Below are 25,653 nucleotides of genomic sequence, written 5' to 3'. Positions count from 1 at the left end.
CATCTTAAAAAGCAGAGACATCACCTTGCCGACAAAGGTCCGTATAGTTAAAGCTATGGTTTTCCCAGTAGTAATGTATGGAAGTGAGAGCTGGACTATAAAGAAGACTGATCGCCAAAGAATTGATGCTTTTGAATTATGGTGCTGGAGGGACTCTTGACAGTCCCATGGACTGCAAGAAGATCAAACCTATCCATTCTGAAGGAAATCAGCCCTGAGAGCTCACTGGAAGGGCGGATCCTGAAGTTGAGGCTCCAGTACTTTGGCCACCTCATGAGAAGAGAAGACTCCCTAGAAAAGACCCTGATGTTGGGAAAGATGGCGGGCACAAGGAGAAGGAGACGACAGAGGACGAGATGGTTGGACAGTGTTCTCGAAGCGACTGGCATGAGTTTGGCCGAACTTCGAGAGGCAGTGAAGGATAGGCGTGCCTGGCGTGCTCTGGTCCATGGGGTCACGAAGAGTCGGACACGACTGAACGACTGAACAACAACAAAGCAATAAAACATAGGTTTGGGCGTTGCATCAATGCATCCACCCAGGACTGGTTTGAGGTCCAGAGCACGATGGAGCCTTTACCTGGCAGTATATCGCAGGTGAAACTGCTGCTCCTCCCGATTCATTGTGCTCTGGTCCTCAAACCGAGGGAGGAAGGAGTCGCAGGGCGCTGTGGCCAATTCTGTGGCCAATGTGGCGCTGTTCTTCCCTCAGCACGCTAGCGCCTGGTGTGCCCCAGGCCCAATGCAGCTTATTCCTCCCTCCACTTTTCAACCTTGCAATGTATCACTATATCACGGTGTTTGGCCGGTGACACATCACGTTGTTGAAAAACTGATATCGCCCCTCCCTACTCATGGGCAGTGTAATTGCTTCCAGTGTCGGAGGCAATGTGTTTCTGAGTGCCAGTGCCTGGGGATCACAGGTGGAGAGCATTGCTGCCCTCATATCTTGCTTGTTGGGCTTCTCATACGTGTCTGGTTGGACCCTGTCACAGCCAGATCCTGGACGAGATGCAGGTATTTGTTCGGCTCCAGGAGAGCTCTTCGCATGATGCTAATGTGGCACTATCAGCAAGATCCAGGCATTTCCTTCTGTGGCTGTGATCTTTCCTTCCCTCCCTAGCGACCTGAAAAGGGACAGGGAAAAGCAATAATGTTTTAATTGATGTGAGCGTTATTTAAAGTTCTTCAAGAGTAAGCCACTTGGTCAAGTCCCAGGGAGAGGATTTGCAGACTGAGCCACCGTATTTGTGAAAAGAGGCTAAAAACATTGGCAGGGTGTCGAGCTGCCTGGTGGCTTTGAATTTCGAAAGGACACAGAGCGGGCATGAACCCCATCAGAGGCGGAAGCCGAGGCTGTAAATCATCCATTATAGCCCATGATGGAGGAAAGAGATTCTGTATGTTTATATACTGTGCGTTTTCCACAAGTGCAGCACAAAAGGGGGGTTCCACAAAAACAGCACTGATTTCTGGTCTTAGGTTTTTATATGGTTTTAATTGTGTTATGTATAAGTGAAGAACAGCACATAGATATATTCAGTGCTTTTTTCTGGAGGTACTCAAGGATACACAGTACCAGCACCTTTTTTTCCTAGAAGAAAAGCACTGGATGTATTCATTGTGTGCATCCTCCTGAGGAGACGATAGAGGAGTCCACCTTTGGGGGTGTTGGAAGGTTGCTGCGACTGCTGCTTTGCAGGGGGTTGGTCTAGATGGCCCTTGGGGGTCCCTTCCAACCCCACGATTCTACGCTCACAATTGCTTTCCCTTGCCAGGATCCCAACTGGTACAAAGCGAAGAACAAAGTGGGCCGCGAGGGGATCATCCCGGCCAACTACGTGCAGAAGCGGGAAGGGGTGAAAGCCGGAACCAAGCTCAGCCTGATGCCGTGAGTCTGGGCAGACGGGAGACCCCTGCATAGCTGAGCTTTGCGCACAGCTCTGGGAGGAGGGCATGGGCAGGCGTTCTGAATCACCCTTTCCCAACCCTGTGCCCTCCAGGTGTTGTGGAATCGCAGCTCCCATCAGTCCCATCAGCGTCATGGGAGTTGTAATCTGGCATCATCTTGAGAGCACCAGACTATTTTTTTGGGGGGGAGGGTTTCTAGATTGGGGCATCTGGCCTTCCAGATGTTGTTGGACTCCAGTTCCCATCCGCTCCAGCCAGCGTGGCCAGTAGACAGGCATCACGGGAGCGGTAGTCCAGCAGTGCCTGGAGGGCACACGGTTGGAGTTGGCCTGGCCTAGATTAACACAAGGGCCTTGGGGGAAGGGTGTGCCAGCCAGCACCCATTCAGTGCATGCAAATGCCTCCCCCCTCCCTATTTTCCTCACAGCTGCTTTGCAAGTTAGGCTGTGCCGAGAAAAGCCTAGAGCCCACCCAGAGGGCAGCATGACTTGAGTGGGCATCTGAATGCAGATATACCTAGTATAGTCTCTGTCTCAGCCTGTGACGCCGCCACGGCCCTTAGCTCTCCCCAGTAAGCACCCCCACACTTTCTACCTCTTTTGCCCATGCTCCCCATAGCTCATGGAGGAAGGGATGCCGGGTTCAGTCCTCAGCAACCTCTCCAGGTGGGGCTGGGGGAGAATCCTGCCTGAAACTCTGCAGAGTCGCTGCCAGTCAGTGCAGGAGATACTGCGCTAGATGGACTAGTGGTCTGTGCTTGCAGGAGAAGTGCCATGGCGTGGGGGAAGCAGCCCTTGAGGTTGAGTTGTGCAAGCCATGGGTACCCTTGAGGTGGTCCACAGATCAGTATATTCTGCAATAAGGGAAAGGCTGCCGTTTTCCAGGATTTAAATTAGCAGAACAGCGTATTCTTCAGAGAGGCCTGAGACCGGGTCCTTGGGGCATCTGTGTGGCCGCTGTGAGAACGAGATGCTGGACTAGGTGGGCCTTTGGCCTGATCCAGCAGGGCTCTTCTTGTGAAGGCCTATTGTGATAGCAGAGCCTCCATGTCCAGGGACAGTCTATCCCTGAATACCAGACAATGGGGAACAACATTTGGAGAATGATTTCGCACTCGGGTCCTGCTTGCAGGATTCCCCTGATGGGCTTCTGGGTGGCTTCTGTGAGAACAGGATGCAGGGCTAGGTGAGCTAATGGCCTGATCCAGCAGGTGCTTCACATGTTCTTATGACGCGCAAGACCTGATCCGTGGCAGAGAACAGGAAGACTCCCAGGGGTGCTGGCACACAACAGACCTGCTTCTTTCTCTGTGAAGGCTCTCTGCACGTGTGTAGAATCAACAGGCCAATAAATAGAACTATACAGATGCAGATGTAGTTACAGATATAACAATGTATTAGCTTGGGGGTCAATTCCTAGTTGTTGGAGGCTGTCTGATACAACCTACCTTCCTTCAGTGTGGGCATTACAGACAAGAAGGCATTGCACCTTCCCAATTGTGCTAGCACAGTGGTGGGAGCTTTGAGCCCCGAGAGCCAGTGGCTAGAGTGTAGGACTAGGACAGGAGAGAGACCAGGGTTCGAATCCCCCCCGCTCAGCCACGAAGCTCACCTGGGCAAGCTTGGGCCAGTTGCTGCCTCGCAGGGTTGTTGTGGGGATTCCACGAGGAGCAGGGAGAAGAGCCAGGCACACCACCTTGAGCTCCTTGGAGAAGCAGGGATATTAATATAAACAAACAAATAAACCTGGCCTGCGTGTACAGGTAAATCAACTGGCTTTAAATGTCTGGGCTGTTCCATGGAAGTATTGGAAAAATGGCTAGCCATGATTCCTGTGTTGTTGGGGGGGGGGGAGTTAGACTGGGTGGCCCTTGGGGTCCCTTCCAGACCTACAGTGCTAGGGTCCTGTGGTTACGTGGGCTTCGTGGAGACTGCCGTGGTCACTCTTCCTTCCTTCCTTCCCTCTCTCTCCGTCTCTCTTTCCCTCCCGACTCTGTCCTCCTTTCCTGCCCCCAGCTGGTTCCATGGGAAGATCACGCGGGAGCAGGCCGAGAGGCTCCTCTACCCTCCGGAGACGGGCCTCTTCCTGGTGCGCGAGAGCACCAACTACCCCGGGGACTACACACTCTGCGTCAGCTGCGAGGGGAAGGTGGAGCACTACCGCATCATCTACTCCTCCAGCAAGCTCAGCATCGACGAGGAGGTCTACTTTGAGAATCTGATGCAGCTGGTGGAGGTGAGGCTTCGGCAAGGGGGGCGGCAGTAGCGGGGGCAAGTCGGGCAAGGAATAGGAATAGGAATAGGAATAATTTATTATTGGCCAAGTACATTTTCCAACATACTTGGAATTTGTTTCGGCTACATTGCAATGTAAACATACAGACACTGTTTCTCTCACAATACAAAGAAGCAAAGAAACCCCACCCATATTTTACCTCCCCTTAAGCGATACAACTATGAATTTAACAATTTAACGGCACAAGGGAAAAAACTATTCTTGTGCCTGGCCGATTTTGTATATGAAGTCCTGTAGCGACGTCCAGATGGAAGTAAATCGAGCAGATGATGACCGGGATGTAAAGGATCTGCTACAATTCTCTCTGCTCTCTTCCTAACACGGGTAGCATAAATTATGATCATTTATTGTGTTTCTGCCCCACCTTTCCCCCCCCGAGGAGCTCGAGGTGGCGCCCATGGGTCTCCTCTTCCTCATTCATTCCCCACAACCACCCTGTGAGGTAGGTTAGGCTGAGAGGCGGTGGCTGACCCCCACGTTCCCACCCAGTGAGCTTCATGGCCAAGTGGGGATTTGAACCCTGGTCTCACAGGTAGGCGGGTGGCGCTGTGGGTTAAACCACTGAGCCTAGGGCTTGTCGATCAGAAGGTCGGCGGTTCGAATCCCCGCGACGGGGTGAGCTCCCGTTGTTCGGTCCCAGCTCCTGCCCACCTAGCAGTTCAAAAGCACGTCAAAAGTGAAAGTAAATAATAATAATAATAATAATAATAATAATAATAATAATAATAATAATAATTTATTTGTACCCCGCCCATCTGGCTGGGTCTCCCCAGCCACTCTGGGCGGCTTCCAACAAATATTAAAATACATTAAAATATCACAGATTAAAAACTTCCCTAACCAGGGCTGCCTTCAGGTATTTTCTGAATGTCAGGTAGTTGTTTATCTCCTTGACCTCTGCTGGGAGGGCATTCCACAGGGCGGGCGCCACTACCGAGAAGGCGCCCTGCCTGGTTCCCTGTAGCTTTGCTTCTCGCAGTGAGGGAACCGACAGAAGGCCCTCGGCGCTGGATCTCAGTGTCCGGGCAGAACGATGGGGATGGAGATGCTCCTTCAGGTATACAGGACCGAGGCCGTTTAGGGCTTTAAAGGTCAGCACCAAGACTTTGAATTGTGCTCGGAAATGTATAGGTACCGCTCCAGCGGGAACGGCGTTTCCGTGCGCTGCTCTGGTTCGCCAGAAGCGGCTTAGTCAGGCTGGCCACATGACCCAGAAGCTGTACGCCGGCTCCCTCGGCCAGTAAAGCGAGATGAGCGCCGCAACCCCAGAGTCGTCCGCGAGTGGACCTAATTGTCAGGGGTCCCTTTACATTTACCTCCCTGGTCTTATTCTGGCACTCTAACCACTGCTCAGCGCTGCTTCCCCACACTTGTCTTAAGGAGAGTGAGCGTGTGGGGCAGCAGCCCACTTCAGATGCTTTTTTTTCCAGACTCCATGGGGTGGCACAAGGACTCCCTGTGATGCTTAGTGGCTTCCTGGGTTTGCGCTCCTTCCCTGGCAACTGAGCCTAAATTTGGATAGGAAATCTCCCTTTCAAATCTCCTCAGCTGCTCATTTGCGTGTGCCGGCGGCATTTCCTTTCCTGTTAACTCGTGGTGTGTTTTATGTTGGCCTGAGGGGTGTGGGGGGGCACTCCTAGACTTGGGACCCCCGGGAATCGGAAGCCCACAGAGGGCAGACTCTCCCTCACACCCAGGGTTTGTGTGTGTGTCAGTGGGGACAAAACATTCTTCTTCCTGGTTGCACCAAGGAATATGGCTTATCTCTGGTTTTGCCTTAAGAGGAGGAAATTTTTTACAGGCTGGTGGGATGGCAGGCCTTCCTGGAAACAGAGAGTTGAAGGGTTCGGAAGGACCCCCCAGGGTCATTGTCCGGCCCTCTGCAATACAAGGAGGCCAGCTAAGGAATCCTTGGCAGGTGGCCATAGGGATGTAAGGAGCTGCCCTTACGTTGAGCCAGACCCTTGGTCCCTCTAGCTCAGTATTGTCTACACTGACTGGCAGCAATGACTCTGCAGGGTTTGGGCAGGGGGACATTCCCAGCCCCAGCTGGTTGCGCCAAGGGTAAACCGGGAACCTTCTGCATGAGCTGCAGCCGTTCAGAAGCACCGAAGCTGCCTTGGGCCTAGTCAGACCGTGGAGCCATCTAGCTTGCTGCTGTCCACACTGGCTGGCAGCAGCAGCAGCAGCAGCAGCTCTTCAGGGTCCCCTGCTGTGGCCTCTACCTAGAGATGCAGCCGGGAGTCAGATGCAGGACCACCTGCGTTCAAAGCAAAACACTTGACTCGGAAGTGGCACGCACATTTTGTTAAGCAGAAGAAAATCAAGAGTGATGTGCCCCTGAGCTGCCACCCTTGCATTGCCAGATCAGCAAACCCCCCCCCCCCCCGCTCCACCTAGGGCTGTTCAGCGGTCACGGCCTGCGAAGCTCAGGCTTGTGGAGGGTTTCCTGTTTCTTGCAGAGGCAGGAAGATGCTCTGAGCAATTCTGAAAGTGCCCTACTTGCAGTGCAGGTGTGGGGCCCAGCCAGGGGTGTGTGTGTGTGTGTGTGTGTGTGTGTGTGTGTGTGTGTGGAGAGAAGACCATGTGATTACAGGGATGGGGGGGGAAGAAGCAGAGGAGTCAAGGACCCTCCTTCCAAACAGGAGGTGAGCCCATGCGAAACGCAGAGGGAGACACCCCCCACAAGCTGCTCTCCTGGGGTAATAATACTGCAGAACCCACAGAATGTAGGGCGGTGGACCACAGTCAAGCTCTCTGGAGCCACAGTCGACCTCCTACTCCCCCCTTGTGGGGTGATGCCGCCACTGCAACCAGGCTACATGTGCAACAGACCGTCAAATATTATTATTATTATTATTATTATTATTATTATTATTATTATTATTATTATTACTATGCCACCCATCTGGCTGGGGTATAAAGTGGTATCTCTGTTTAAGAACAGTCCGGTTTAAGAACGATTTGATTTACAAACTCTGCAAAACCGGAATTACTGTCTTGGTCTAAGAACGGAATCCGAACGGTGGAAGGGCACCGGCGACGGGAGGGCTCATTAGGGAAAGCGTGCCTCTGTTTATTTGGTTTAAGAACGGACTTCCAGAACGGATTAAGTTCATAAACCAAGGTACCGCTGTATATCTATATTCCGTTCAGACTCAAATAGAATAGACTTAATTATTTTTATTATCAGGGCCCACAGTTAGGGTAATTGTAAAGTACGAGTAACATCAACTTCCAGTAATAAAACTACAGTATTGTAAGTCGTAATAAAGCAGAATATCAGTAGAATCAGCACTCTAAACACAAAAGAAGCTCAAGGCCGTGTGATGCCTGCTCTGCCTTTGCACAAAGTCAGTTGTTTCGTGTAGCCGTACGCAGACTCTGGAACTCCCTGCCTCTTGAGATCAAGAAGGTGCCTTCCCCGGAATTTTTTCGGCTCCTGCTGAAAACATTCTTGTTTAGATGAGCCCACCCAGATGCTTAGAAATGCTGGTGTGAATTTTAATCTGTTTTCGTATTTTAACCTTTTGTATATTTAAAAATATTGTTGCAATTTTTTCTCGATTTTCTTTTTTTTATCCTTTGGCAAAACTCTGAGGGTTTTGTTTTGTTTTGTTTTACAATCAAGTGGTGTATAAATGTTAATAAATAAAAAGACCTAGAAGGCATCTTTCTCGAGCCCTCCGTGGAAATGCTGGAGGAGAGTAACTCCTGTCTCCCCCTCTGCACATAAAGCATTGCTCCTCTGCTGAGCTTCAGCCCCGTCTCAAAGGGATTCTGCCAGGCCTCAGAACTCCCAGCCCTCGAGGACCTGGAGGAGAGCCGGCACCTCCATCTTTTCCCTAATATTATTATTATTATTATTATTTATTTATCCCACCAATTCCCCAGACATGTACTCAAGGCAGTTTACAGATAAAATAGAATCAGCTAAAAACAGGGGCACCAATCATGAAAAAACAGTAGAATTAAAACACTCTTATCATATGATGTATTGAAACACTCAGATAACTATAACAAAAACATCACCACACCAGCCTTTTCCAGGAAAAAGCAGTCAGTTCCCAAAAGCCTGTTGGAACAAGGAATTATTCAGCTGCTGTCAGAAGCACAGCAAGGAGGGAGCCAGTTTGGCTTCTCTAGGGCGGGAGTTCCAAAGACAGAGATTGTACCCCAAACTCCTTCCCACCTTGCCCAGCTTCCATGTTTTTGTCCTCTTCCTTATCTTTCTGAATCCTCCCCCCCCCCCCCCCGCTTTTCCTATCCCCAAAATCCTTGTGACGCCTCTCTGGAAGACTAAGCCGTCCAGGGCAACGTTTGCTTCAGAGACTTACAGCCCAAGAAATCTGGCCACAATACAGTGGTACCTTGGGTTACATACGCTTCAGGTTACATACTCAGCTAACCCAGAAATAACGCTTCAGGTTAAGAACTTTGCTTCAGGATAAGAACAGAAATCGTGCTCTGGCGGCACAGCGGGAGGCCCCATTAGCTAAAGTGGTGCTTCAGGTTAAGAACAGTTTCAGGTTCAGAAGGGATCTCTGGAACGAATTAAGTACGTAACCAGACGTACCACTTTATTGCTTGCTGATTTTCCTGCACGCAACTTGCAGAGCTGTCCCTTTGGGACTGTGGTGGCTGCTGGAAAGCTGTGGGGGGGGGGGGGGCGACAATGGCAAGCTAGTTTTGCCGCCCTCCTCCGCCTCCTGGGTGAGTTCTGCAAAAGCAGCCCTGCGGCAAAGCGGGGAGGGCAGCCAACAGGCAGGGACCGCCGACTGCAGGTGAGAAGGCACGTGCGGGCAGCAGAGGTTGGTGCTGCTGCTGTTGCCCGCTTGCCGTCCCAGGGCCAGCATATGCTGCTCTGGCAGTCATTTTCTGGGCCAGGAGTAGTGAGAGGAGGTTGCATGAATGGGCTGCAGCAAGCTGGTGGAGCATGTGCTTTTCAGAGAGTCAGAGCGTCACTTTCCTGGGTTTCAGCAGTTCCATTCGCCACGGTGTGTCCAACCCCACCTCCTGGCGAGCATGTCAAGGGGGCCATTCCTCCTTTGCAGGGCTGGTGCTCAGTAAGGGCCTGGTGGACGCCCCGTGAGAAGGCGTTCAGGGTGCCTTCGAGCCGCAGCACCCAATCCAGCCTGCTCCTCTGGGTGGGGAAGGGTCACTCAGGTGCTGGACTCTGGTTTGATCTGACATTCTCTTCCCCCTGCCCCCCCAAATCTGTTTGGCAGCACTACACCTCGGATCCTGACGGGCTCTGCACTCGCCTCATCAAGCCAAAGGTCATGGAGGGCACGGTGGCTGCTCAGGACGAGTTCTCACGCGGTGAGCATTGCCCCAGGACTGGGCAGGCCCTTTGGTTGGGCTGGGCTCCCGTGGGTGTTGGCGCATGGCTTGTTTGACTTCCTCTCCCTTTCTGTATCTCTGCCCTCTTCCAGGCGGGTGGTCCCTCAACATGAAGGACTTGAAACTGCTGCAGATCATCGGGAAAGGGGAGTTCGGAGGTGAGTCGGGCAGTGATGGCAAGTGATGGCGCAGGGAGATCTTCCTTCTCCTGGCAGCTGGGGAAGTCAGCCCCCCCCCCCGGGGGGGGGGCTCTGTTAAGGGTCATGGTCAAAGTTTATGGGTGTCCTATGAAGCTGAATGCTCAAGGATTCGGGACAGATAAAGGACTTCTTTGTGCAGCGCATAGTTAAACTTCCAAACTCCCTTCTGCAGGAGGCAGTGATGGCCAACAACCTACAGGTGAAACTTGAAAAATTAGAATATTGTGGAAAAGTCCATTTATGTAAGCAATTGTTTTCATTAGCTACTGGAGTTTAATGTATGAGATAGACTCATGACATGCAAAGCGAGATATGTCAAGCCTTTGCTTGTTACAGTTGTGATGATTATGGCGTTCAGCTCATGAAAACCCCAAAGTTGAAATTGTTAATTTGGGGTTCTCATCAGATGTATGCCATAATCACCACAATTATAACAAGCAAAGGCTTGACCTATCTCGCTTTGCATGTCATGATCTATCTCATATATTAGTTTCACCTTTTAAGTTGAATTACTGAAAGAAATGAACCTTTCCACAGTATTCTAATTTTTCGAGTTTCACCTGTAGGTGGATTTAAAAGAGGATTCTGGGGGAGAGGGCTATTGATGGCTGCTAGCCATGATGGGTTCGCTCTGCCTCTACGGTCAGAGGCAGCAATGCTCCTGGATACCAGTTGCTGGAAGCCACAGGAGAGAAGAGGGCTTGTGTTCGAATCCCGCTTGCTGGTCTCCCGCAGGCATCTGGTTGGCCACTGTGAGAAGATGATGCTGGACTAGATGGGCCATGAGTCTGATCCAGCCGGCTGTTGGGTTTTTAAAATTCTCCTGAGCCAGGCTCAGCTAAGAACCTCGGAAGCTCAGGAGGTCCCACTTCAGATGCAAATGTTCCCCTGTTCAATCCACACTAGCATCTCCAGGTGGGCAGGTCCCCTTCCTGAAACCTCAGAGAGCTCCTTCTAGCCAGGGTAAAACCACCTTGAGCCACCCTTCCTATGTTCTTCCCTTAAGGGACAGCCTTCTACTCCACCACAAATTTGTCCTATTCCCTTTTAATGTCCCAGGTGGCGCTGTGGGTTAAACCACAGAGCTTAGGGCTTGCTGACCAGAAGGTCGGCAGTTCGAATCCCTGCCATGGGGTGAGCTCCCGTTGCTCGGTCCCAGCTCCTGCCAACCTAGCAGTTCGAAAGCACGTCAAAGTGCAAGTAGATAAATAGGGACCGCTCGAGCGGGAAGGTAAACGGCGTTTCCGTGCGCTGCTCTGGTTCGCCAGAAGTGGCTTTGTCATGCTGGCCACATGACCCGGAAGCTGTCTGCGGACAAACGCCGGCTCCCTTGGCCTATAGAGCGAGATGAGCGCCGCAACCCCAGAGTCGGACACGACTGGACCTGATGGTCAGGGGTCCCTTTACCTTTAGGTTGGTGGCCATCCCTGCATCCTGTGGGTGGGAGTTCCACTGTTTGTGCTGAGCGAAGAAGCCCTTTTATCTGCCCAAACCCCGGCTTCAGGTCGAAGAGAGGGTGGCTTAATGGCCTCCCCAAGGTGCTGTTCCCTGGAAGCAGGGTGCTGGGTTCGAGGGACCCTTGACCTGCGCTCGCGTCTCCCAGCCCTGCACCCCCCCTTCAGATTGCCCTTCTCCTTCCCAGATGTGATGTTGGGCGACTACCATGGGAACAAGGTGGCCGTGAAGTGCATCAAGAACGACGCCACCGCACAGGCTTTCCTGGCCGAGGCCTCGGTGATGACGTGAGTGCCGGGGGCGGGGTGTGTGTGTGGGGGGGGGGGGGGAGCCCAGCATGAGAGCTAAGGCACGTTGATGATGGCAGAAGCTTAAGGGAGAATTTTCATTGATTCGTTTTATTTCGCCTTAAGCTCCCAGGGCTGGTGGCAGCCCTTAAAAAAAAAAAAAAACCCCAGCGTGAAAAACAAATTGCAGTTGTGGGAATAGGGTGGGTCCTGAAAAATATGTAACTTTGGGGGGGTCAGAGGCCTCCCGAAAGAAGCAGAGGCGCTGTGGGGCTGCAGGGAGCCCTTTGAGGGCAGCAATCGCAGACTATCCCCTGGTGTAGCCTTGCCCAGGTGAGCCTGAGACGTCGGGTGAGAATCTATTTATATCACATTCACATCCTCCAAGGAGATCGGGGTGGTAGCACATAGCTCTAGTCCTCCACAGTCTCTCCAACCACTGCACCACACTGTCTCTCTCCCTTGAGGCAGCTGGCTTCAGAGATGAGGGTTGCCTCTGGTCCAGCCTCTCTCTGTCTCTGTCCGTCTCTTTAAAAAACAGGCAGGGCAAAATCATCAGGTGAAGGACAGAAATGTCCAAGAGAAGCTGGCATGGTGCTGGGAACAACTACCCTCCCTGCCCATTGGTCATGCTGGCTGAGTTTAAGCAGAGCTTGGCTGGCCACCTGTCGAGGATTCTCTAGCTCTGGTTCCTGCCTTTCAGGGGGTTGGGCCGGATGACCCTTGGGGGTCCCTTCCAACTCTGCGTTTCTAGGATTCTATGGAGTCCAACAACATCTGCAGGATGCCAGTTTTTCACAAGAGGTTTGCCCAAGGAAGTGAGATTGATAGCACTGAGGATGGAGGCAAGAGTTGGGAGAAGAGTGCTGGGCGCCATGACGGGTGGGGCTCCAGGGCTCCAGTCTGACTTCTGCATGACTTAGACCAGGCTTCCTCAACCTCGGCCCTCCAGATGTTTTGAGACTACAACTCCCATCATCCCTGACCACTGGTCCTGCTAGCTAGGGACCATGGGAGTTGTTGGCCGAAAACATCTGGAGAGCCGAGGTTCAGGAAGCCTGACTTAGACCCTGAACTGGAGCCACAGCTCAGCACCTGCTTGCCTGCAGAAGATCCCAGGTTCAGCCCACGACGGCTTCTCCAAGAAGAGATGGAAAAGACCCCCACCTGAAGCCCCCAAGGAACTTTTGGCAGGCCTTTTTGGCAGCTCTGAGCTAGGTGGACCAGGGGTCACAACTCTGGTCTAGGGCAGCATCCTGTGTCCTTCCTGACATTCTTCTGAGAGATGAGTGTAGGGAGGGCTCCTTGGGGTATCCAAGGCCTCCCAACACTTGGGAGCAGGATCCGCAAAGGAGTGGGGGCCACAGCCTCCCTTGGGCCATTGGATGTCAGCAGTGTCCCTGCTGTGTCACCACTCATTTATTTAGTTGTTAAATTTATATGTCGCCCTTCACCTGAGGATCTCGGGGCGTTTCACAAAATAAAAATACAGGATAAAAGCACAAAATAAATAGAACAAACAAAACTGTAAAACCCTTCCCACAAACACATTTCAAAGGCTGTTAGAGTAACACTCAGCCAAAGGCCTGGTTGAAGAGGAACATTTTCAGCTGGCGTCTTAAGGTGTGTAATGGAGGTGCCAGCCAAACCTCCCTGGGAGAGAGCGTTCCTCAAACCATGGCGACTGGCCCAAGGCCACCTAGTAAGCTTCATGGCTGAGCGGGGTGGGGTGGGGATTTGAACCCTGGTCTCTCCAGGTCCTAGACTGACACTCTTGACAACTACACTGCGCTGCCTCTGATACCACTCAGTGGCCTGTGGATGACACCTTCTCTTCCCTCCCAATCGCATTGCAGGCAGCTCCGGCACAGCAACCTGGTTCAGATGCTGGGGGTGATTGTGGAGGAGAAGGGCGGCCTCTACCTCGTCACAGAATACATGGCAAAGGTAAGGGGCTGATGCTGCCCTGGGGGGCTTCCTGGTGCTGCTGGCCAGGGGTGCTCAGAAGCATTTTACACTGTCGGGGGACAGGGACGATAGTGTATAAAAACATGGTGAACTGAATTTTTAAAAAAGGGTCCCCTAGGGCACGTTTGGGTGAAAAGCAGGTCCCGGATCTCAAAGCACTTGAGTTGATGAAGTAGGGTTAGTCCTTCAAGATTGTGTCCTGGGTTTGTTCCATCTCCGCCAGGGAGGCTTGTTCTCCTCCAGCACCCAGTTCCTCCTCTTCTTCCTCAGCCTTGTCTCCCAAAGCTGCAACCAAGCTGTTTCCTTCTCAACCCCAGGCAGCTCAGGGAGGGCGAACGTGCTCCATAGCTAGGGGCTGCCAGTTGACCTTTGAGGAGGGTGGGATGGGAAGGGGGAGGGGAAACGGAACGGAATAGTCAGAGGGTGGGCATGGCTGGCTGGCGCAGCAAACGGGAGTGCCCCAAGCAACAGCTCCTTGTTGCAAGCTCACCTTACAGCTGCTGTTTTCCACCTGTCCTCTTGAACTGCAGTGGTTCTTACGCTCGTGGTGAACTCCAGCAAGGGAAGTCCTGTTTCCCGCTGGCGTGTTTCAGAGAAGCACATGTGCAAAACTGTGCTCCCTGGTCCAAAGAGGACAGCACCACCTACTGCTGAGGGCCCCTCGCAGTGCTCTTTTGGAAGCGGCTGCCTGGGGAAACTGAGGGAGGCTGGGGTGCTCCTCTGCCTGGAGGCTGAGAGGAGATAGGAGAGGCGCCTCCAAGATCTGAGGGAGCAAGCTAAGCTTGTTTTCTCCTGCTCCGGGGGACGGGACCCAAACCAATGGCTTCAAGTTACAAGAAAGCAGATTCCCATTCAACACCAGGAAGACCTTTCTGGGGGTAAAAGAGCTGCTTGACTGTGGAAGGGACTCCCTGGGGGGGGGGACTCTCCTTCCTGGGAGGTTTATAAGCAGAGATCAGGTGGTCCTGGGTGCTTTAGTACGTTTCCGAACACGATTCAAAGTGTTGGTGCTGACCTTTAAAGCCCTAAATGGCCTCGGTCCAGTATACCTGAAGGAGCATCTCCACCCCCACCGTTCTGCCCGGACACGGAGGTCCGGCGCCGAGGGCCTTCTGGCGGTTCCCTCACTGCGAGAAGCCAAGTTACACGGGACCAGGCAGAGGGCCTTCTCGGTAGTGGTGCCCGCCCTGTGGAATGCCCTCCTACCAGATGTCAAAGAGAAAAACAACTACCAGACTTTTAGAAGACATTTGAAGGCAGCCCTGTTAATATTTAATAGACTATTGTATTTTAATATTCTGTTGGAAGCTGCTCAGAGTGGCTGGGGAAACCCAGCCAGATGGGTGGAGTATAAATAAATAAATAAATTATTATTATTATTTTTATTTATTTATTTATTTATTTATTTATTTATTTATTTATTTATTTATTTATTTATTTTATTTATGTGGTGATTCTATCATTGCAGGGGGCTGGACTAGAGGGACCCTTGGGGTCCCTTCCAACTCTGCTGTTCTGTATCTCTATAATTTTGATTTCTGGAGCATTCTCAGAGAATCGCCAGGGGTGGGTGGGGTGGGAAGAGGCTTGGCTGAGGAGGCTCAGGGAAACCAAAGATGGAGGAGGTTGCCACTAGCCGCTTTGATCGCACCCCCCATCCCAAGGAAACTGACCCTTGCAGAGTGATATGGGGGGGGGGGGAATGTGGTTGGCTTTTGCAGCCCAGTAGTCAGAGAAGAATGAATAATGGCAGGAACCTGTCAAAGCAAGCCAGATCTGTATTTTTCTGTTGCAACAGAGCCCCCGCCCTGCACCCCAGAACAAAAGGTGTGTAACAATTTAGAAATCGCCCAACTCCCTAGCCAAACACCACCCAAAAGTATCATACCAGGTCACAGAAAGAGCCTGTCTACAACAGAAACTTGAGAATGTGGCTTGTTTCCTGGCTGTCAATATACCTGATTGTGTTTGCCAGTCTGGGCCATTCTTTTGAAACGTTACATACCATAGTTATTGAATTCAGTTCAAAGGCCTACCCCATTCATACTCAGAAGGTGATCTTTGTTAACAGATAGTTGCCATAACAGTTTTGCAGAGGGGCAGCCCATTCATTCCAAGAGGTTTATCTGTTTGCAGGATTGGAAAGGATTTGCAAGTGAAAAGAACTATTGGGAAGGGTTTTCCAAGATGCTTCCTTCTTCTGCAAAGAAAATACCCAGGGCTATTAAGAAGGCCAAGATGGTTTTGGGATGGTTCTGTGTTCTCAGATAAAGTGTATTTTTTCAGGGAATATTTCCTAATTTTGAAGGGTGAAGGATTGGGGTTGGGGGGGGTGTCTCCTATGTATGGACCTTAAAATTTGTGTAACAAAAGAGGCCTCGATGACTAAGGAGAGAGAATAAGTATCTGAAGAAGTGTGCATGCACACGAAAGCTCATACCAAGAACAAACTTAGTTGGTCTCTTAAGGTGCTACTAGGGATGCGGGTGGCGCTGTGGGTTAAACCACAGAGCCTAGGGCTTGCTGATTAGAAGGTTGGCGGTTCGAATCCCCGCAACGGGGTGAGCTCCTGTTGCTCAGTCCCAGCTCCTGCCCACCTAGCAGTTCAAAAGCACATCAAAGTGCAAGTAGATAAATAGGTACCGCTCTGGTGGGAAGGTAAACGGCGTTTCCGTGCTCTGCTCTGGTTCGCCAGAAGCGGCTTTGTCATGCTGGCCACATGACCTGGAAGCTGTACGCCAGCTCCCATGGCCAGTAAAGCAAAATGAGTGCCGCAACCCCAGAGTCAGACACGACTGGACCTAATGGTCACGGGTCCCTTTACCTAAGGTGCTACTGGAAGGAATTTTTTTTATTTTGTTTTTTCTATGGCAGACCAACACGGCTACCTACCTGTAAGGAGAGAGAGAGAGAGAGAGAGGGAGAGAGAGAGGGAGAGAGAGAGGGAGAGAGAGAGGGAGCTGGTGTGGCCAGGAGGTGCCTTGCAGGCCTTTGCTTAGCTGGAAAAAAACCACCCCTGTTTCCAAACCAGAGGAGGTTGTGCTCCATACTTGACCCCCCCACACACTGTTTGTGAAATTAACCCTTCTCTTCCCACTTCTCTTTGTCTGCAGGGAAGCTTAGTTGATTACCTTCGCTCCCGAGGGAGGTCTGTGCTAGGGGGAGAATGTCTGCTGAAGTTCTCCTTGTAAGTATGGCGCGGGCGAGACAAGGCCACACACCCAACTGGCAGGATCTGTGCCTGCACAAAACAACAATCACAATTTGTTTGTGTGTAGACAAATGGATCAATAGACAGAGATAGATGTTTGCAACAGCCACCAGCCATTGCAATTTGGGTGCCAAGTACAAACGTATGCAAACATCACTAAGCAGATAAAAATGCCAAAAGCTAAATGTAAAGCCACACAGTTTAAAAATCAAGAGAGTATTGTTGTGGGTCAACCGTTTTATGTTAATGGCAGTTGTTAGAACTGCTGCTGTCTTTTCAGTCACCAGTTTGTCTTCATCCGCAAGGAGAAAAGTCACATTCTGGGTGAGATGTTGGCGGTGGATTGATTATGTAAATGTCTGTACAGAGGGCAGATCGGCAGCGCATCAGCGTTAGCATCTTCGCATGGACATGCATGATTTTGGGATGAGACCCCCTTAAAAACTCGACTGGAGGAGGCATGTTCAACCACACCCTCAAGGAAACTGTTCTGTCACCTAGCCAGCCGGGTCATTACCAGCCCCACCCCAACGGGACAACTTTGATGGGTGGATGGGGCAGCCCACCTGTCAATCACATGGAGCCCTCTTAACGTCACATGGTTGGCAGGTGGGTTGACATGTCCCCCCACCAGTGCCCCTTGCGCAATACTTCCCTAAGCGCCCGACAGCTGAGTGTTTGTTTGGCACCATGTGCAACGACAGGTATGAGCATGGTTTGGGGGAAACAGCCTTGCCAGCCAAATAAGGACCCTGGCCAGGCCAGTTTTAGCTTGTGGGCTGGAGGTTCCTCAGCCCTGTTGTACATTTTTAGCATCTTTGTTGTTGTTGTTTAGTCGTTCAGTCGTGTCCGACTCTTTGTGACCCCATGGACCAGAGCACACCAGGCACCCCTATCCTCCACTGCCTCCCACAGTTTGGCCAAACTCATGCTAGTCGCTTCGAGAACACTGTCCAACCATTTCGTCCTCTGTCGTCCCCTTCTCCTTGTGCCCTCCATCTTTCCCAACATCATGGTCTTTTCCAGGGAGTCTTCTCTTCTCATGAGGTGGCCAAAGTATTGGAGCCTCAGCTTCAGGATCTGTCCTTCTAGTGAGCACTCAGGGCTGATTTCTTTAAGGATGGATATGTTTGATCTTTTTGCAGTCCATGGGACTCTCAATTCAAAAGCATCAATTCTTTGGCGATCAGCTTTTTTATGGTCCAGCTCTCTCTTCCATACATTACTACTGGGAAAACCATAGCTTTAACTATACAGACCTTTGTCGGCAAGGTGATGTCTCTGCTTTTTAAGATGCTGTCTAGGTTTGTCATTGCTTTTCTCCCAAGAAGCTGGTGTCTTTTAATTTCGTGACTGCTGTCTCCACCTGCAGTGATCATGGAGCCCAAGAAAGTAAAATCTCTTTTAGCATCTGGCCAGCAACAACAAATTGTTACTATACTTTTCAGCTAATGTTTTGCCTTTTTTGCAGCTCTGCATTCTCTTATTTCATTCTGTGGCCCACAATTAATATCTGCCGAGGCTTAAATCACATGCATTTTAATAAATTGCCCTCAGCATTATACAGTGCCAGACACTCTGGTTTTAAAATTACAGGGAAGAGCCACAGCAAGTATTCCATGCAGAGGGTCACCAGGTTCAGTCCCAATGACAGTTGGGAGAGACTCCTGCCTGGAACTCTGCAAAGCTGCTGCCAATCAGTGTAGGCAGAACTAACCTAGATGAAGTAATGGACTGTTTTGGTATAGGGCAGCTTTCTATCTTCCCAGCTAACCACTTGGAGGATGCATCTAGAAGCACAGGAGAATCTGCTTGGGGGTGATAGTGTGTGTCTCCTTTCATGAGAGTTTAAAACAGAGGAAAATGGATAAGGAGATGCTAGGAAGGATTTGAATGTCGGGTGATTGAGGGTCCTTTCATCATAGTGTCAAAACTATGGCCTGTAATGATAACATTTCATTCATTCAGTCTTAAAATGTCTGCACTGCTTTTCATGTTAAAATTAAATAGGATTATGCAACGGTTTAACAGATGCAAGCACTAATTAACACAAATAATCAGTGCAGAATACAACAGCAGCAAAACCATACATACAAAGAAAGAGAATGTGGTCAGGGCATTCCAAATCCTGGGGGGCCACCACAGAAACAGGCCCTGCTTTGCAATCCAACCTGTGCTGCAAGTTGCAATTCAGAGCAGAGCCTCACTTGCGGGTCTTGTCTGCCAAGAGGCTCGTGCAGGGAGACAGCTTTGCGCTGCCATCATCTCCTGGAGCAACAGCTCCCTTTCCTGAGTCTTACCCGCCTGTTCTCCCCACACAGAGACGTCTGTGAAGCCATGGCGTACCTGGAGGCAAACAACTTCGTCCACCGGGACTTGGCAGCGCGGAATGTCCTGGTCTCGGAAGACAACATTGCCAAAGTCAGTGACTTCGGGCTAACGAAAGAAGCCTCGTCAACCCAGGACACGGGCAAGCTGCCAGTGAAATGGACGGCGCCAGAAGCACTTAGAGAAAAGGTGCGGCACAACACGGGGGTGACTTTGGGTGGGGTCCCTGAGCCATCACAGACACAGGCATGACCGCCTGTCCAGCGTGGGGAACTTCAACCTGGGGGACAAGCGTGGCCCTCCTGTCTCCTCTCTTCAGCCCTTGGGACTGACTCTCCGGGGGGGGGGGGGCGCCCCTTCCCAGGCCCCACCCCTTGCTGGCTGGCATGAGCTTGATTTGCAAAAAGGACTTGATCAGTCATGAGCTGCGATGGTTCATATTATGCAGAGGAGGCTGGGTGTAGTTTGGGGAAAGTGCTAGAATCGAGTTCCCTAAAAAGCGGGTGGCGAGCAGAGGTGGTTTTAGGACACAGCGTGACTGGTTCGGTTGCGCTGGCTGCTGTGCTGTTGGGGGGGGGCACCCAAACAGTGCTATGGAGCAGAGCGCAAGAGGCGGGGGGTGCTGCTGCTGAAATTTGAGAGCCCAGATCCGCCACTGTGCCGAGAGGCTGAGTGATGATCTCCAGGCTTGGTGAGCATCTCGCCACCCCCAGGGACCATTTCTCTCAACGATGGACTTCTTTTCTCTTAGCAGAAATTTTCCACCAAGTCCGACGTCTGGAGCTTTGGGATCCTCCTCTGGGAAATCTACTCCTTTGGGCGAGTGCCTTATCCAAGAATTGTAAGTGACGGAAGCTCAGTTTAGCCGGTTTTTGATGTTTCGGCAGGGACCCTGTCCCTCCCCCCCTTTTTTTGCAGCCAACTCTTGAAGCAACTGCGTTTTTGCTCTGCCTTCCCTTTTCATAGCAGTTGGGTTGCCTTAGGGCAGTGATGGTTCCTCACCTACATGGTCTTGTGGTGATCTTGGGGGGAGCCAGTGTGGTGTAGTGGTTAAGAGCAGTGGACTCGTAATCTGGGGAACCGGGTTCGTGTCTCCGCTCCTCCACATGCAGCTGCTGGGTGACCTTGGGCTAGTCACACTTCTCTGAAGTCTCTCAGCCCCACTCACCTCACAGAGTGTTTGTTGTGGGGGAGGAAGGGAAAGGAGAATGTTAGCCGCTTTGAGACTCCTTCGGGTAGTGATAAAGTGGGATATCAAATCCAAACTCTTCTCTTCTTCTTAGCAACAGTCCTGTGAGGTTGGCCAAATGTACCATTCCCACCTTGCTGAGGCTGAGGTGTGGTGACTTTCATTCAGAACACCTGCCCAGTTTTATTTGACAAAAATAAATCAATATTTAACACACACACACATTTTTCAAGAGATGATGAAACAGAACTTTTGATGTTTAAGGTTTAGTGTTAAGTTACAATAGGAACATTGAAAGGTTTATATAACGAGATGCATTGCGTTGTGTGCTATTCTCATAGCTTTTTGTCTAGAATTTGGAGGCCATGTGTCTATATTCATGAAATTAATACATTTAGCGAAGTGGATTTTTGGGAAAGGGCCCGTTCCTGTTTCACCGGCTCCTCCTTTCCACACTGCTGTGTCCCTCCCCCCAACCCCTCCCTTGCATTTTAAGCTTGCCAGTTTTATAGTCCCCGGAGATCCTTATCCATCTTACACTTTATTATAACATTTGTATCTTACCTTTCCTCCAAAGTGCACACGGCAGCACTCACGGTCCTCCGCTCCCCCCATTTACTCTCAACAACCCTGCGAGGTAGACTAACCCTGGTCCTGAACCCAGCGCAGTATTATTTCCAGTTGATATAGCCCCCTTTCTTTTTGTTTCCCATCCCTCGCAGCCTCTGAAGGATGTAGTGCCTCGCGTGGAGAAGGGGTACAAAATGGAGTCCCCCGACGGCTGCCCTCAGATCGTCTATGAGGTGATGAAAAAGTGCTGGACCTTGGACCCCACACACCGGCCCTCCTTCCACCAACTACGGGAACAGCTAGAGCATATCAAAGCCAGCGAGCTTTACCTGTGAGGTGGGCGGGAGGGTGGGGCTTCCTTTGGACACACCTCTTCCTCCGCCACTTCCTGCGACCCGCCTCCCACGCACATGCGCCTGGGGGCTGGGGATAACGGGCGAGGGGGCTGAGGGAGCGGTTCTTCCCCACCCCTCCAGGAATGCAGAATTCTTCCACTCAAGGGACTGTATTTAGAGAAACATATTGGACTGTCTGCATATTTACCCCACCCCCACCCCCGTGCCCCAGCTGGTGGGGGGGGTCCGGCTCCTCCTCCCTCCTCCTCCGTGGAAAAGGCTCCCCCATTTCTCTTTCAGTGGGGTCACTGGTAGATGTACGAGGGAGAGAGAAAATATGGGAGACCCCAACATCTTCTCCTGGTCCTGTAGGAATCCCGGTTCTCTTATAGCGGGGAGAGACCCTGACTGTTCGTTTGTAGCATGTACCCCACACTTCCCCCCCATTTTACCCCCCTCCTCACAGAAGAGCCTCTCTCTCCCCTCCCCCCCTGCGCCTCCTTCCTTCCCCCTTTGACTTTCTGCCCAGAACCAGACCTCTGTGCCTCCCTTTTCCATGGGGAGATGTTCACTTAGCACCAAAACAATGGGAAGATTGGGGGGGGGCAAGGAGGGAGGGAGCCCCCAGGAGGTGGGGGAGACGGAGGGATTTCCCTTCCCCTCCCAGTATTTCTGTGACCGCTGGAAATACCCAAATTACCAATCCAGTGTCTTCTGCCCCACCCCCCGCTGCCCACAACACACCTTTTTTTAATTAAAAAAAAAAAAAGATTTTTGTTCAGTTTTTGTTTTTATTTTTTTGTTCCTTTTAATGTTATTTCAAACTGCACCGGAAATCAGCCGTTTTGCTGGGTTTTACTAAAGTTGCAAATCTTATTTTTTAAAGTAATAATAAAAAAAAGGTTAAAAAAAAAAAGAAGAAAGAAAGAAAACAGAACACGCTCTGAAATTTAGCAAACTCACCCCCACCCCCACCCCCAACCAAATGAAGGCAGGGCAAGTTTAAAACCGCAAAGCCACCAAGGACGGCTGTTGGGTTTTTTGGGGTTTTCTTTGCTTAAAAACAGTGTTTGCATGCTGTCTCCAGAGGCCTTTTTCCAGTCCTGTCTAGTGCTTTATGCTCATATAATGCTGCCAACTGTGAGATTAAACTGTAATAAAGATCATTCCATATGAACACGAATGAGCTCCTGCCTTGCTTGTCATCTTTTCCCTGCATCTGTAAGCACCAGGGGGTGGTTTTGAGGAGGAGGCTGGGCTGCCTGACAGGGCTCCAAATCCACTGGACTTTGACTGGTAGATCAGGACCCCCGAGTGGGTTATCCAAGGCAGCACCACCATGGAAATGTAGGGTGAAATAATGAAGGGATGGGTTGAAGGTGAGCCCTGAGCCTGGAAAGATTGGAGACTTCTGCTCCAAATGGTCGGCCTGCGTTGAGGATCCTGTGAATCTCATGAGGCAGGGCATACAGAGAATGGGATGGCATTGGGGGACGGGACGGGACTCTATAGCACTACAGACGACACCCGCTCTTGTTTGTGGCTCTGCCTGCAATCAGTAATGCAACACGACAGCTTCACCTAGCTACACATAGGTGCCAACTCCCTGGGGGCCTGAGCGCCCACAGAATTCCCCATGAAGGAACCGGGCACACACAAATTTCGGTGCCAGGGCCATGCACACTGCATGGCAGCCACATCCTTGGGCTCCCATGGTCGCAGGGTCAAGTTATCAATAGGAGTATAGCGTCTAGATCAAGGGAGGTAATAGTACCACTATATTCTGCTCTGGTCAGACCTCACCTGGAATACTGTGTCCAGTTCTGGGCACCACAGTTCAAGAAGGATACTGACAAGCTGGAACGTGTCCAGAGGAGGGCAACCAAAATGGTCCAAGGCCTGGAAACGATGCCTTATGAGGAACGGCTTAGGGAGCTGGGTATGTTTAGCCTGGAGAAGAGAAGGTTAAGGGGTGATACGATAGCCATGTTCAAATATATAAAAGGATGTCATGTAGAGGAGGGAGAAAGGTTGTTTTCTGCTGCTCCAGAGAAGCGGACACAGGGCAATGGATTCAAACTACAAGAAAGAAGATTCCACCTAAACATTAGGAAGAACTTCCTGACAGTGAGAGCTGATCGGTAGTGGAATTTGCTGCCAAGGAGTGTGGTGGAGTCTCCTTCTTTGGAGGTCTTTAAGCAGAGGCTTGACAGCCATCTGTCAGGAATGCTTTGATGGTGTTTCCTGCTTGGCAGGGGGTTGGACTGGATGGCCCTTGTGGTCTCTTCCAACTCTAGGATTCTATGATTCTAAGTTGGTATTCCTACAGCTACATCGTGCTGCTGGCTCGTGTTCAGCATGTGATCGACTGCAGTGTACTAATGCAATTACAGATTTAGATTTGTGCTTCTATTTGATGCTTTAAAATAATAATAATAATAATAATGCCTGATTAATTTTGGGTACGTTTTCAATCATCAGGGGATTTTTAATTTGGCTAGTCAGCCGAGAAAACTTTGTGTGGATGTGTGATTATAATCCAACTAATGGGCTGGCTTTGAAATGGTGAGTTGATAGATCTTGGCACAAAATCCCTTGTCTCCTGCTTCAGGCTCCCTCCCATAATACCTGCAGCTTTGGGGGCTATGGATGTTCGCATTGTCAAATTTCTCAGGCTCCGTGTGTGGAGGCCTCACCTTGGAAGCACTTTCACAGACGCTCCTGGGCAAGAGAAAAACAGTGAGTGCACCAGGACAATGCATCTTTCACATTTCTACTCCAGCCTTCTTGTCCGGAGGCACCCAACCGAGAGGCCGCCTGTGAAACTGCTGGCCTTTGAACTGAATTAGGTAGCTAGTCCCTAAGATCGCCCTCCCATACCTGAAGATGGGAACATGGCCGATGCAACACTGTTTTTGAAATGGGGATCCAGGGAATCTAGGAAGTTGAGAGCCAGTGTGGTGCAGTGGTTAAGAGTGGTAGACTCGTAATCTGGGGAACCAGGTTCGTGTCTCCACTCTTCCACATGCAGCTGCTGGGTGACCTTGGGCTAGTCACACTTCTCTGAAGGGGGAGGAAGGGAAAGGAGATGGTTGGCCGCTTTGAGACTTAGTGAAAAGCGGGATATCAAATCCAAACTCTTCTTCTTCTTCTTCTTCTTGCTGGCTGAAGTCCCTTCTGGAAAAACTGGAAAGCATGATTAAAGACAGACTTACCAAGCAAGAGAGAAGAACAAGCATTGCTGGAGAGGAACCAGCATGGCTTCTGCAAGGATATGTCCTGTGTAACTTTGCTTTCAGGGTTATTTGAGAGTGTCAACAAGCATATGGATGGAGTGGCCCTCTAAATACTTTTGAAAGTCTTCTGCTTTGTGAAGAGCAGCTCTGCTGAATCGGGTCACTTGCACTTGCAAACAACCTGTGCCATAGCTGTCTACTTTTCCCTTTTTAAAAGGGAAATTCCCTTATTCCAAATAGGATTCCTCGCAAGAAAAGGGAAAAGATGACGGCTATGACCTGTGCTACATCCTTGGAGACAATGCTATAATGTTCTGCTCCCCAAATCATTTCACCTCATCCCAAAATGCAACATCCAACACTACACAGCTTCGTCTAGAAATAACAAGAATCCGAATTCAGTTTTAATTGTCACTTTGGTTCATTTACTGAAAATAATGCAATGCCACAGCATGTACTTTCCTTCAACTGTTTGGATGGGGAGAGAAAAATGGGTGTTCTCAAACATTTCTGGAAAAACTCTTCTGAGAAATTTCAGCTCACTTAACGTTAAACAAAACACTTTCGTTCATGTCTGTAGGTGGATGGTGGAACAAAGGAAAAGACTGGAAGGAGGACCAATTTTGCTGAAAGTTCTTCATGAAAAAGAGTGAAATTCCTCAGCAGTATACAAGGAAAATCAAACATTTATCAGGAAATGTGCTTTTGAGAATTTTTGGACTGTTTTAATGGTCCACACCCGCTTGGAGCTCCAGCAATTTTGTTAAGGTAAAGGTAAAGGGACCCCTGACTGTCCAGTTGCAGACGACTCTGGGGTTGCAGCGCTCATCTCGCTTTACTGGCCGAGGGAGCCGGCATACAGCTTCCGGGTCATGTGGCCAGCACGACTAAGCCGCTTCTGGCGAACCAGAGCAGCGCATGGAAACACCATTTACCTTCCCGCCGGAGTCGTCCGCGACTGGACCTAACGGTCAGGGGTACCTTTACCTTTACAGTACCTTTTCTAACGGACCCACATAACTGTCTGCAGTCTTTCGCCACTAGATGGCCCCCTGACCAAAGGTTTTCTTCCTTTGCCAGAGAAGCAAAGGTAGCCATGTTTGCCCGCAAAATAATTCCGAAATCCACAATGAAGAGCAATGTGTACCCCCCCCCTCTTCCTCTCCCACCTAACCTGCTGAAGAGTTCTGTAGAACCTAAAAACTTGCACACAATTATGCAGCCTTTTTGTTGGCCTAGTAAACGTGTGGCCCTAATGAGAAACTTGTTTTTTCTCTTATGGGTCAATAGAGTCTTAAGGTTCACACATTCCCATCTGGGCAGCCT

General features: G+C 50.6%; 1 protein-coding gene across 4 annotated transcripts in view; it reads left to right on the top strand.

Moving 5' to 3' along the window:
* Nucleotides 1–22,277, top strand: part of CSK (C-terminal Src kinase) — a 71,329-nt gene extending 49,052 nt beyond the window's left edge. For 3 of the 4 annotated variants that reach the window (XM_033160008.1, XM_033160009.1, XM_033160006.1), the window contains exons 4-13: nucleotides 1,778–1,890; nucleotides 3,926–4,145; nucleotides 9,434–9,527; nucleotides 9,641–9,706; nucleotides 11,391–11,490; nucleotides 13,347–13,437; nucleotides 16,572–16,645; nucleotides 18,991–19,186; nucleotides 19,749–19,838; nucleotides 20,909–22,277. In XM_033160008.1, coding sequence (XP_033015899.1) covers nucleotides 1,778–1,890; nucleotides 3,926–4,145; nucleotides 9,434–9,527; nucleotides 9,641–9,706; nucleotides 11,391–11,490; nucleotides 13,347–13,437; nucleotides 16,572–16,645; nucleotides 18,991–19,186; nucleotides 19,749–19,838; nucleotides 20,909–21,091 — 1,227 coding nt within the window. In that variant the 3' untranslated portion in view covers nucleotides 21,092–22,277. The remainder of the gene's footprint in view (nucleotides 1–1,777; nucleotides 1,891–3,925; nucleotides 4,146–9,433; nucleotides 9,528–9,640; nucleotides 9,707–11,390; nucleotides 11,491–13,346; nucleotides 13,438–16,571; nucleotides 16,646–18,990; nucleotides 19,187–19,748; nucleotides 19,839–20,908) is intronic. The other variant, XM_033160007.1, reaches the window with a different exon arrangement.
* The last annotated feature ends 3,376 nt before the right edge of the window (nucleotides 22,278–25,653 follow it).

This window comes from Lacerta agilis, chromosome 9, assembly GCF_009819535.1.
Source record: "Lacerta agilis isolate rLacAgi1 chromosome 9, rLacAgi1.pri, whole genome shotgun sequence".
Taxonomy (NCBI): Eukaryota; Metazoa; Chordata; class Lepidosauria; order Squamata; family Lacertidae; genus Lacerta; species Lacerta agilis.
The sequence above is the reverse complement of the archived record's forward strand: the minus strand, read 5'-3'. Positions and strand labels throughout refer to the sequence as shown.